The following is a 13,689-nucleotide window of genomic DNA, read 5'->3' as shown; positions in this document are numbered from 1 at the left end:
CCCCAGCAAATCAGTATGTTATTCTGTCAGGATTAATCATAGAAAATCACAAACTTTTGGAACACTCCCCAGCCTAACCAAATCCTACAATCTCTGACAGAAAAGCCACATAGTCTTTAAAGTCAAACAGTGCGCAAACCCTGTTATTTTTTCACTACCAAGACGTCAGCATGTGCGACACCGACTAACCATATGTGTCGGCTCTGAGCGTCCCGGGGCGGCGGGAACCCACCGGCTGACGTGACAGAGCGGTAGACCGACGGGGCGGTGATGGCACTCGGGCTGGCAGACGTGACAGGAACGTCTGGCCCGGTGACAGACATCTTTATTGGGGCAGGTGAACGACACAGCGCCGGAGCCGGGCCAAGGGCGCTGAGACCTCGGCATGGGGTCAGGAGGCGCTTCAAAAGCCAGACAAGAGGCTGCTCTGTTTGGGGAGGCGGCAGTAAATACTGGCAGAGTGATGTAGCCCGGTCCATGAGAGCGAGTGTCGGGGACTGACGAGCGCGCAGAGCACCACACCCCGTGCCTCCGAGAAAGTGTCAGAGGTGATGTTTGTCTGAGACTAGTGGACTTCTTAACAGAATTAAGTTATTTCCTATAGCGATTGGACTTAAGTAGTGTTACAAAGGCCTTTAAAACTTTTCTTAATCAGTGTTTACTTGGAAAATTATCCTGAATCTGTGTGTGCGCATGTGCCTCTGTTTGTGCTCTGAGCATGAATGTGTGTACGTGCTTGTGTGTGTGTGTGTGTGTGTGTGTGTGCTGACGTGTGTGTGTGAGTTCACTCATGAGAATACCCAGTGTATATAAATCTGCTGTATAAAATAAACAGGGCGATTTAGTGCAGAAGCGGCGTTTTCCCCTTGTGAACAATAGGCCTCAGTCTGTCCCTGTGCCTGCTGAAGTCATATCAAAACACAGTAGGAGTCCCTATGAAACCAAAGTGAAATCAGATCCATTTGTCAAACATCAGCATGGTCCTCTATTTGTCAAAATTACTATAATAGCGCAATAAATCTGTTCTGTTGAGAATGACACGATTACTGAAATAGCTGTTGTCAAACAGGGGTCATTCGTAATGACGGTTTCATTCACATTTTGAACTTTATTCCAAGTGACAACATCATTGCCCCGAGGGGATCTGGCTCATGATAGCGAAAATTTATTTCTCCTGTTTTCCCTTTTTTACTGTAAATGGTATAAAGAAATGGGGGCAATGGGGAAATCAAGTGTTCTGAAAAGTTTTTAGAGAATCAGTTTTTGTTTTTGCATGACACCAAAAATATGCTTGAGTGTTCCCAAATGTATGAAAACATGAGTAAATGCTAACTCTGTGAAAATAATTATTCATATTCTTTGGTATGTGTGAGGCTAGTGTGTGTGTGCGTGTGACTGTGCGCATGTGACTGTGCGCTTGTAACTGTGTGTGTGTGTGTGTGTGTGTGTGTGTGTATGTGTGAGAAAGGAGGCAGGGTAAAAGCCTACTCAGTGGAAAAGATTAATTTGAATTCCATAAGAGCAGTGTCAGATATGGGAGCGTCTGTATTCAGAGCAGCAGATACTCTGCTGTCTTACTGTGACTCCCATTACAGTAATAAGGCTTTGTTAGCCTAGCTTAGCCCCCGTGCCAGTGGCCTGTTCACAGTTTGGACCAAGAGGCTGATGGTACAAAAACACACAGTACTCCCTCAGTCCTCCCCGGCCAGCACCCAATATTTACAAGCAAGCCCAAATCTGTGAGAGAATTCGATTGAACACAGATGGCAGGAAATTCCTCGGAAATGACAGTGGCCAAACTGAACCGCAGAACATGAGAGTAACTCCATGTAGCAGACGCACCAAGGCCCATCATATAGATACTCTCTCTTCCTCTCACCCAGCGCCACCGCCTGCCATTGATTACCATCTGACATGAGCGAAGATTTATACGACTTCTGTAAAACAAGTGATCAATTTGCAGCAATTACTGTATATTTTTAATGCTTTTGAGGCAGCAATGGGGGAGAAATAAATGAATACTTAGGCAACAGAGAATGTCTGGGGGAAAATTCCCTTGATGGTCGGTGGTCCAAATGAGAGGTTGAATTTAAGTGGTGGTAATTAGATCACATTTAAATGGAGCAACATTTGAAAATGATTATTTTGTTACCTACACACAGTGTACATAACCTTCTGTTATTCTCAGAGGGGATGCTAGTTATTTAAAACAAGGGCCAAACCAGATGTTTTGGGAACCAAAAGAGGAATCCTATTTCACTTCCTACTTTTTTGGTGCTTTTTGTTGTTTTAGTGCAGGAAGAATAATGGAATGTTACTTTGTGAATAGGATATGTTCAAAGCATGCATAGTAATTGCTTTGGCTTTTGAAGTTTCCGGCTAGAGTTGAAGCCAATGCTCCTCCACTGTGTTCACAATGAGTATTAGCCAGTCAAGATGATTAGGGGTTAACTTAGCCCCGAAATGCAGCTCTTTGAGGAAAATGAGTTTTTCAAAAGGGCACAATTTGCTTTGACAGCGGAGGCAGAGAGGGGAAGCTTTTATTTTGATTTGATTATTGGTGTTGTTTCATGTCACCAGTTTCTAAGCCCTCAGATTTCAGAGCACAAAGTAAGCTGATCCACTCAAACATAAGGGACTAAATCCTTCTGCGTATCCTCAAAACAAATGTTATCTTACAACACAAGACAGATGACACAAGAACAAGAACAGTTTGCTCCTACCACTGAAGTGTGGTGCCATGTGTGACGCGCGCACAGAGCACGCATTATCTGATGGTACACTGCAAAAAATGTCTATCTTGTTTTTACAATCTGTCAGTGAGGTGAGATAACTTCACTTGTTTGTAATGCGGTTTTACTTGTTTCTGAGAATTTTCCTCAGATTGCAAAATCTTGAAATGAGCCAAATCGCTCCACTTGTCTCAGTAAAATGACACTTGATTCAGTGGCAAAACTTTTAACTTGTTAAAAGAAAAATACGATTGTAAGACTGAATACAAGATTATGTGACTTGTTAAGACTGACATTTTTGCAGCTGTAGACCCTTCTCTCTCACTTTAAATGGTTAAGGTACTGTAACTGATTGAAACCAACAGTGAGAAACGTGTGCTGAAGAGCTGTTGTTGCACCACAAATCACATCAATCAACATCACACACCAAAGGTCATCAACAGGCCTGGAAAATGACCGTGACCCCGCTATAGAGGGACCGTCTCCAAAGTAGCGGGGTCTTCATGAATATACAGAATAAATAGGAGCGGGCCCCAGGTTTTCCACTGAGCAAACCTGTGTTGAGTTTCAAACCACACATACCTAAGGAAGTCAGCAATACCATTCTTTTATTGTGTGGGGAGTCCTTGCTCACCAAAGGCTTTGGCACTGAGGACCGCCCCCCCCCCCATCCCCCTCCCACGCCACCTTCCTACCACACACACACACACACACACACAAACACAGACCACAGATACAGACAGGAACGTGCAGATATGCAGTCACAAATACACAAATACACACACACACACACACTCAGGCATTAGGTAACTTGAGATGGACAGTCCAGCAGACATTATATATCATCTCACATCAAACACAGCTTCACAACGCCAGGGGGTGAGGACGAGGAGGAGGAGGAAGAGGAAGAGGAGGAGGGGGTTACGGCTCGCACTCGTCCCACTCCAACCTCAGGAAGAGCCTGCAGTGGGCCACCGCTTGAGAAATGATGGCAAGACCGCCGAGCCCCCGCTGTTACGGGGACTGAGGCGCGGTGGGGCCTGTAAAAACCCCAAAATGGTACCAAATGACACCTATGGAAACACATTCAATCTTGCGCGGTGGGGGGGCCAATACACAGCTATTTACACAGACAGCGGCCCCGCGTGTTGGAACGGACAGGGCCACCATCAAAGAACTTTACGAGCAAATATATTCTCACTGTGTAAGCATTTTGGATGTCCAGGCATTAAAGCCCTCGTGTGTTTTCCCTTCTCTTGTTTAATGGCTGTAATAAGATTCGTTTTATTATGATTTCTGCTCTCGCTGCGTCCCGTCCCCACGTGAGTCAGCCGATAGATATGGCCGAAGCGAGACATGAGTTGTGTCTCGGCTGTAGTGAAGTTGCAGTATCTCTTACAGAGTCTGAACTTCTCACTCTGTCTGATTGCGGGGTCAGTCCAGACATCATCAGAAACACAATCAGGGTCCCTAAGGACAATAAATATACAGGGGTTTGTCTGGGTGACTTTGGCACTTTTACAGTTTCACATTATATCCTGACAATAAGACCTCATGTACAGTGCAAAAGGGGAAGTGCAAGAATATACTAAGAACATACTATCTACAGAATACATACATACATATCATCTAAGGTGATAATGGTCATTCAAGGCTTTGGAAAACTCACCTGCTTAGCATTAGCAAACAGGAATGGCTGTGAGTCGACCATATGCCAAACCCACTTGCAGATACTGATAAACACATAAAGAAAAAGTGAAGGTTGTTAATAGTTTTTTGGATGGGCCTACGGTGAAAAGGAGCCTAATCAGACGATAACAAGTCGAAATAAAGAAATCATTCTTCATTCGGACCACTTGGCCTCTGCCATCTGTGTTGTTTGGCTGCTCCAGGCCAGAGAGCTTAAGGGCTGAATAAAGCGGGAATCTCGAAGGGCTCTGGGCCGTACCATGTGTCAAGCCTTTCACATAACCTGGCACTCATTGTGAAGCTCTTTTACGAACCATAAAAAATATTCATTTCGCCCCTGACCTGTTTTCCAATATAGTCTCCAAACCCATAAAAGGGTTTGCTTTTCATTTATTTTTATTTGAAGAACTTTGAAATGCAAATGTTTGTTTCCTTGCATGTAAAAAAAATGAGAGAAGCCATCTTAAAAGAGAAATTTGATGTGAAATATGAATTCTGGCCATTTTACATCATCCCTAACATAAACATAGAGAAAAAGCTGCGGGTTCTCAGTGCGAGTCTTTTTGTGCTGTTAAATGAGTGTACCTTGGCAGGCAGCAGTGTACATATACTGATGCTGTGCCTCTCTCGCTGGACTGCTTCATGCCTCAGAGCTCTCGAGGCTTGTAGAAGACTGGCATCTTTACAGTGGGCTAGATTAGCCATATTTTCGTGTCAAATGACAGGACTGGCCCTGTAAAAGTGGGCGCTGTGGTAAAATGTGCATTTAGATTTACAGCTAACGCTATCAAGGACATGGCTAACAAGTCCTGTTGACTTTTGTTGAGCTGCGGTTTTAGGGCCTTACATTAAACATTTCTCTGACTGCAGCCTTTTCCAAGCCTCAGAAGATAAGTACGTCCTTGCTAAGCTCCATTTTTCAAAGTTCATCATCCTATTTAGTTTATAGTCCCTGTTGGAGTTCCAACTGTTGCTAGTTGGAGTAAAAAGCTGCATTTTTTTTTAGCAATAATGACTGTGTTATTGCAAAAATTGTGGAAGATGTATTGTTCCCAGTGTATCAAATCCTTCTAAAACATTTACAAATAATAAAAAAAACACATATGCTGGCAGTTTATGCTGGAAGCCAGTACCACCGGGCCATTTCTGTGTAATCAAATATGATTATGAGTATCAAGATAATCAAAAGCACCACAGATGCATAAAAAATGACTCAAAAATAAACTGCTAAGACTTGAATTATTCATCACATTACCACTCACATCAACTGAACCGTGTTTGAAACGTACATTGTAGTTGGATTTCACAATATATTCTCCATCAAGTATGTCATTCTGAATACTTAAAACATACTTGGGATATTTCGAAATTTCTCAAAGGGGAAAAGTTACAGCGTAAACAGTGATGTTTTATTCAGCGTGTCGGTTATGCCAACTGTTCTATGTACAAAGTCCGACCCTGGGCCTGAGCCTGGCAACTGGCCTGAACTGCATGGTGTTCATTAGAAGCCCAAAGCGGTCTGAAGATGTGGCTAAGCCCATGTAAACAATGAGAGCGTATGAGAAGACGAGGCAGAGTCATCTCCGAGAACTGTGGTCGGCACTGTTGTGCTCAAGTGGAATGAGAAACATGCTCGGCAAAGAGACCAAAGGGCTTTCTTGGAAAGATGGGAGGTGGCAGTTGGTGTGGGGGGTTGGGGGGGTCGGTTATGGAGAACGAGGCACCAATGAAACTCGAAACCGGACACAAAGGCCATCTTTCATCACCTCAACCTGGATCGTCTGCAAAAACATGTTTGTTTTGCTTTACTCGTCAGGTCAGTTGTCAGGGGAAGTTGTAATGATGTAACCTTGTTAGACAATTAGAGATTTCTCTAACTTCAGGATCACAGCGGACACTGATTTCTGCACCAGCTATCATCTTAATCACAGAACCGATTCACGCCAGACAGGCAAAATCTTGGCTATGTGGTTCAGGGCTCTCAATGCAGACTGTTACTTGCTGATTGTAATCATTTGTTTTCACAATAGAAGTGATTGTGTCAATTATAGTTGGAGTGTTAGTTATGATCAAACGCTTAAAATCAAACACTTGAAAAGGAGAAAATAAAACATGTCAATCAATTTGTTCCAATTTGTTGTTTTTTGGAGGGTTTTGCTTAAATATTTACATTCCCATTATGAAATATCCCTTATTTTTTGTGTGAAGATCCCGCAGGTTGTTCCACAATGCAGTAAGAATGCTAAAACTTTATTTACTGTATATAGCACTATTCCAGCTCGGAGAACTGAGTGCTTTCCCTAAAAAATATAATAAAAGATAATAAAACACTCTTAAACCAGTGCAGTATTTTCTACGCATGAGTACGCTCAACGTGTCGTGTATCATCTTACCAACAAACCCTGAAAACCCTGTAACACAGTAGGCCTGTGTGTTCCCCCGCAGAACAGCAAACACGCTGTCAAACTCCATGCAGAGCCGGGGAGCGCACCGGGCTGTGTAATGCTGTGGAACAAGCAGCAGGTATTTGTTAGTTAGTCAGTGTTTGAATTAAACTAGAGGCTGAGGTTGCGTTCAGGAGCAACAGGGCTGTTTTGACTAAGCCGTCTCAGAGAGGGCCCAGCCGTGGAGACTCCCAGCATTTGCAAAAGATTAGCAGCCTAGTCCCGATGTACTGGGCCCAGGTCAGGCAGAGTGCAGAGCTCGGACGCAGGGCGAGGCGGGGAGTTCCACCCTATCGCTCCCATCTGCAGCAGTCACACAGCCTATCTGCTGGTCCGGTACATGAGACACACGGCGTAATGTGATTAAGGGTTTTGGAGCGGGGTGGGGGTCGGCTGGGAGGGGGGGGGGGGCGCAGGGGGCAGAAGTTGTGCCTTTAGGAAGCAGCATTGCCTAGTTTGACTCGTTGCCACTAAGGTCACGCCACAGAGGAATGATTGAGTTTTCAGCAAAGAATACAAACTGATAAGCCTAAGATCCTCCTTCTTACAGTATAATCAGGAGTTCCCTAACCTGTGTGCCATCTGTGCACATTTGTGTACATTTTGTGTCATGTTTTGCTTGGTTTCTATAGTAGCATGGGAGTGTACTGTCAGATTTGAGCACTTCCAGTCAGGGTATCCATGCTGAATAAAGGAATAAGAATAGTCCACATGCTCTCAGCCTATCATTAGCCAAAAGACTAAATGAAAACCAACTGTGCGGGAACAATAAAATAATTTGTCAAGGGAGAAGGGTGCAGATAAATTCTGCAAAGCATTTTCCAATTGGCTGAGGCTCCAGCGCTCTGAGCCAAGTGCTCAGCACCTGGCTGTCAGAGTTCTGACGCTGCCTAACTTCATTTCAGCTTTCAAACACTAGCCTATTAGATCACTGTCGATACAGGCAGAGAGTGTCTGATTAGGCTTTTTATCAGTATTAGTCAACGTGTGCTGTGAGCGGACTTTTTAAGGGCAAAAGTCAGATCAACAGAAAGGAGATTAAAAAAAAAACTCTCCTCCTCTCCGCTCTTCAGCCATCCATCCACCAAATCTATGACTCAGCTTCATACTGGGGAAAAAGCCAGACATCCATCCCAAATATTCTTGTCAAAAACTCCTAGTGATATATAAGAACCGTTTCCTGTTGCGGGAAGGTTTATCGGAGCCGTGTGAGCCTGTGCGTCTTGTCTGCGTGGATCCAAGAATCTCAGCGTATCGGTTTTAGGGTGAGTGAAGCTCCTCTTGATGGGCTTTGGCTTTGTCGTAAAGGCTGAGCACAGAGCCGAGGGGAAGGCTGTAAATGTCAGACCAGCTAGGACACTCGTATTCCCTGGTTCCTATTAGACCCAATTCTTTTCCCTTCCATGTTCAGCATAACACTCCCCCAAACACACACACACACATACACAAAAACTCACACACCCCATACCTCTATCCATCCACACCCTCAAGAAAGAAATCAAGCTTTGGAAAGTCAGACAGGGATTCCATGCCAAAACATACATTTCATATACAGATAAAAACACATGCATGTACAGGCATACACCCAGAAACACACACATACCTAACCTGTACACACACATGCAGTCACATAGTGAACTGCATGTACATAAACACACACACACAGGCATACACACACAAAGATTCAAGGTGCATTAAGTAAGATGTTTACTGCCCCAGAGCACAAAATGACCATAATATCTCTGCAGTTGTTGACAGTGTTGTTGATTAACACCAATGACTCAGCGATTACTTTGCCAGGCACTGAGATTTCTTGTTTTCAAAAAACTTACATTTGGGCCCCGTTGTAGAAACACGGTACGAGCGAGTGACCGATGTCGCAACACATTTCGTTCTCAAGCCAAAAGAGCAAATGACAAAGCGGTATTATTTTGCATCATGACGTATTTCCCCTTCACTGGGCGTTCCTGATCTCTGCTCTAATTAGCTAGCTTACATGTTCCATTGTGAAAATGTGACTTTTATAATTCTGTCAATTACATGCTGCTATGAGCTGTGCCAGAAACCTGTCGATGTTGCTGCAATTCCTCAGTCGCCGATAGATGTCGATAAAAGTCCGAAATTACTTAATGCCCCTTTAAAATTTGTCTGTGCTCTTCGAGGGCATGCTCAGTGTTCATGAACCTGTCCATCTCCTCATCCACTTTGCCCCAATCTTTAGCATACACACATGCACTTACACACACACATACACACACACACACACACACACCCCACATCACATCCAACTCTGCTCACTACTAAAACTGCCAACAATGAGCCCCCTAAGAGATGCTAAGTGTCCAACATGATGTTTGTATTAAGCAGTGTATTATAGAAGCCGACTTCTGGGCCTAGGGGGGAATGTTAAACATGTTAATGAAGAGGTGCATACTGAGGGTAAGCGATTACTCAGCGTAATATGGATCCATTTAAAGCACGTATCACAAAGTCCATATGAGTCCTGGTTTAAATGGAGAAAAGGGGCCAACATTTATTCTTGGCAACTGTAAATCAAAGGAGAACAGTTTCCACAGAAGGAATAGTCCCGAACAAAACCGCTGATTCTCTATTATAATGCAATTACTTAATCATTCAGGATGATGGGACAATACTGCCAATAGGATGATAACTGCATCACATAATTTCAACAGCAATTTGATGTCGAGAATGAAAAGCAGGCAGATTATGAAGAAAATCCCAGCAGATACTGGAGGAGTAGGAAGATAACAGATGTGTCTACTGTTTCCAGTGGAAACTTCTGGACAGAGGAACTGCGTCTCATCTGCGAGATGCAGTCTTCAGTTCCAGAGGGTGAAATCAAGCCGACATCTCTGGCAGACGAGTCAGCAGGCAGCGACATCAGTGCAGCAGCTACAAGCCAAAGTCATCTAAGATTCCTTCAATTCCCTGTTCAGCAGCCAGGTTGTCATAGACCGCTGAGCGCAGACATCGACATAACATCTGACGGACACAAGAAGGACAGCCTATGTCAAATAAATAGCCAATGGCTGCACCAGCTGAGAAAATGGACAGGGAATTTGAATTGTGCTGTCAAAGTGCCCTGAAGCAAGGCACCCAATACTGTTTGTACTGGTTTGTACTACAACTACCAGGTGTTAGTGTGTGTGACTATCAAGAAGCATGCATCCTCTGCAAGCCTTCGCTGGAATAATACAACTAAAAAAAAGTGGCGTTTACCGGTTTGCTGTTTCAGCGCCACATCTCTCGTTCTCATACAGAAGATATGAGAATATATTCCCACTCTGAGCCCCAGACAATGAGAAAATCCATGCACTCTGCAGCATCACATCGTGGGAAATTGCATCTTCTTATCACATACATCATCTCCCTACTCTGATATTAGCCCACTGAACAACGGCCTCTCCTTTCAAATATAATTGAAGTCTGTAAAAATAACCCTAAGCATTGTAGGAGATCACAGCGCTGGCATAGAGCCTTAAAACTTTATTAACATCCAGAGTTCTGGTCTGGCCGGGCTCCCAGCTCCCAGCAACAAGGACTACTACAAGGATTAACCTGAACATGGCACCGGCCTCACTTCCCCACAATCCTCCACTTCCTCCCAGCATGCAGCACTGAGTTGCTGTGCAGGGGCTACAAAAGAAAAGTTTGGACAAAACACTGATCCACCTGCGCTGCAATGCCACTGATGTTGGGTGAACAGGCTGATGTCGCTCTCTAAAGTAATAGAAGCTGCAGAGAAACAGTGTTTGAGGTCTTGGCTTGGGATACTTGGGAAGCTATAATAAATGATGGCTCAAATATTTGCATTTCATAGAACTGTTGTGCCTATAGTCAGTCATTTATTGTAATTGGCAGCAGGTGCGTAGGTTCCAATTAGTAGAGACTTCATGAGAAAAGGCAAGGAATCCGCACACTACTTAAAACCAAAAAGGCTAAAAAATGGGGCAGAAAAAGTCTTTTCAAGGCATTTATTAAGCCATGCTGTGCTCACCATACTAGCAGGCAAATGTTTCAACACTACATCTTCATCAGTGTCTTACCAAAAGTGTTGTTCTAATATCAGAACCCCTTCTATAGATAAAAGATAAAAAGACAATCACATGATAGGATACGAAAGCCTTAGTGTGCGGATTCCTTGCCTTTTCTCATAAAGTCTCAAATATTTGCTTCCCAGCGCTTTATCCTTGGCAGAACAACTCAACAGATATTGAAACTGTGTGTGATGTGATGAAACTTGGCTTTATATCTGGGACGACTATACAGAGAAATCCATATCTGCCAAAACACTACGCACATATGAATATAAAAGTAGCACAGTACAGAAGTGCAATCTGTCATTCTCAGGGTTTGTGATTGATGACGGCCCACATCATTCACAGACATTGCGAAAGTAAAGTGCTTTTTCCCCTAAACAAACTTAATTCAGTCCCTTGCTTTTGTGCACTTATTAGCCCTGTGTAAGCACTGAGTGTAATTTAATATAGCGCAGGGGCTGGATTGCATTGCACATGACTAGAGAATAAGTAATTCTTCCAGAACGCTGGGCTTTTATTAACGAGCACTAATAAAATATATAAACTGCACTATTAGACTTTATAATGTCTTTCATAGTCCTCTGGGGCGGCGCCAGCCAATGGCGTGGGGAGCTGACTGGGCACTGCCCCATGGCAGCTTCCTGGCAGAGAGCGGAGTGAACAACAGAGAGGATAAAACTCGGCTTTTTGGCTGCTTTCTCCTCCGCTCTAATGAAGGCATTAAAACAGCCTCGGCTCGCATCATGTTTGCCCATTTGTTTTTGACCACTCAGATGAAGCCAATGTTTGATTGGCTGGCTGATTGGTCTACATGCCCAGCCTTGTAAAAAGGCCATTTCAGACACTAACCATGTATACGATACAAGCTGTGCCTGAGCGTTCAGATTCAAAACTGTTGCTGTAGGAGTTTTCACTGTTGACTGGTTTAAAAAGCTCTGATGCACGTTCAGCAACTATTACATGTGAATGTTACTCACTTCAATATCACAGCTAAGCTATGAGTAACTGTGCAAGTGCTGATAGTGCCGTATTGTGTGGTGGAGAAGAAGAAGCAGATGCCTTCTCATGATTGACTCAGGTGACCAAAACTGCTCTATGTCTCTCTCTCTCTCTCTCTCTCTCTGTCTCTGTCTCTCTCTCTCTCACTCACTCTCTCACACACACACACACACACACACACACACACACACACACACACACACGCACACACACAATCTCAGAGAGCTATTCTTGTTGCATGTTGAGGGAAAAGGAGCGAGGAAAGGGTGAGTGGAGCCAAGACCCTGATGGCCACATCGCTCTCTCTCTCTCTCTCTCTCTCTCTCCCTCTCTCTCACACACTCTCTGCCTCTCTCGCTCTCTCTCCCCCCTCCATGTCTCTCCCTCTCGCTTTCTCTCCCACTCTCTCTCCCTCTCTCTCTCGTGCTCTCTGCCTCTCTCTCTCTCTCCACCCTCTGTCTCTCGCTCTCTCTCCCTCTTTCTTTCTCTCTCTCTCTTCCCCTCTCTCGTGCTCTCTGCCTCTCTCTCTCTCTCTCTCTCTCTCCCCCTCTCTCACTCTCTCCCTCTGTCTCCCTCTCTCTCTTCCCCCCTCTCTCTCTCCCCCCTCTCTCCCTCTCTTTCTCTCTCTCTCCCTCTGTCTCCCTCTCTCTGTCCCTCTCTCTCTCTCTCTCTCCCTCTCTCTCTCTCCCTCTCTCTCTCTCTCTCTCTCCAGCTGACAGCTGTGAAGGCCCAGTCAGCCCTTGGCCCTGGTCCTCTGTGGGCCGGCGGAGGCAGCACAGCGGCGGATGGCCGTCTAACTGCCACAGTCAGAGCGGAGCGGATTTTTCTTTGATGAAACAAACCGACGTCGAGCCAAGAACAGCAAGTGGCACAGCCGAGATGTAAATCAAAAACCCACCCGTGCGCTAAGTCATACACGGAGAGGTCTGCGAGCGCAGTCGCTGCTGTCTGAAAATGCATGAGTAATACAGACTGTATGGACGTGCGGTTAGCTGTGGCATGCCTGCTGCAGCAAACAGAGAGAGAGAGAGAGAAGTCACCTCTTTATCTCTGCTACACAAGTAAGTTTAAGGTAAAACAATCAGATCTATTTCACATGACCAAGTAATTTGATCCCGAAACTTTATGAGTAATTCTCAAGGCAAGGTTCGGGCTAAAAATACATTTTTATGATGACATATCTGAGCCAACGCTGCAGCTTTTTCTTGATTAAACCGAGGCCCAGAGCACATTTCCTCTGGTATTCCGGAGATATTTCGACATTCACTCAAACCAGATCATATTTTTTGCTGTGTGACTGTTTGGATTCATTGGCAGAGCGCTCGGGCCCCTGAAAGTCAGAATGCCTTTGGTTGCAGCGAGATGCCATAGTCATACCACACTGGTCACATAAGAATGAGAAGACTTGACCCTACTAGCATTCACTGTGGAGAGGGAAGAGGGACAGTGGAGGCTGCAGCGCTTACGGCAGAACTGAAGAAAACGACAGGATGTTGCAATTTGTGGCAAATAAAAAGGATTTGTGTTTCTGTGTTTCTGTGTTTCTGTGTGTGTGCGTGTGTGTGTGTGTGTGTGAGTGTGTGCACGTGTGTGTGCATACATGCATGTGTACATGTTGCCACTTCAGAGGAGTATTTCAGACGATACTCAAGCGGAAACGCTGTCACCATAACCTCCAATAAATATCTTTTACTCTCTCTCTCTCTCTCTCTCTTTCTCTCTCTCCCTCTCTCTCTTTTTCTCTCTCTCCCCCTCTCTTTGAAG

General features: G+C 44.6%; 1 protein-coding gene across 1 annotated transcript in view; it reads right to left on the bottom strand.

Moving 5' to 3' along the window:
- LOC139666272 (zinc finger protein GLIS3) overlaps positions 1-13,689 on the bottom strand; it is a 71,549-nt gene that overhangs the window by 51,575 nt on the left and 6,285 nt on the right. Inside the window, exon 2 of the mRNA XM_071545446.1 lies at positions 190-379. Coding sequence (XP_071401547.1) covers positions 190-379 — 190 coding nt within the window. The remainder of the gene's footprint in view (positions 1-189; positions 380-13,689) is intronic.

The sequence above is a fragment of the Centroberyx affinis genome, unplaced genomic scaffold, assembly GCF_046629955.1.
Source record: "Centroberyx affinis isolate AG114_WGS23_722 - 3 ecotype Tasmania unplaced genomic scaffold, CSIRO-AGI_Caff_v1 ptg004902l_1, whole genome shotgun sequence".
NCBI lineage: Eukaryota > Metazoa > Chordata > Actinopteri > Beryciformes > Berycidae > Centroberyx > Centroberyx affinis.
This window is presented reverse-complemented; position numbering and strand designations above follow the sequence as displayed.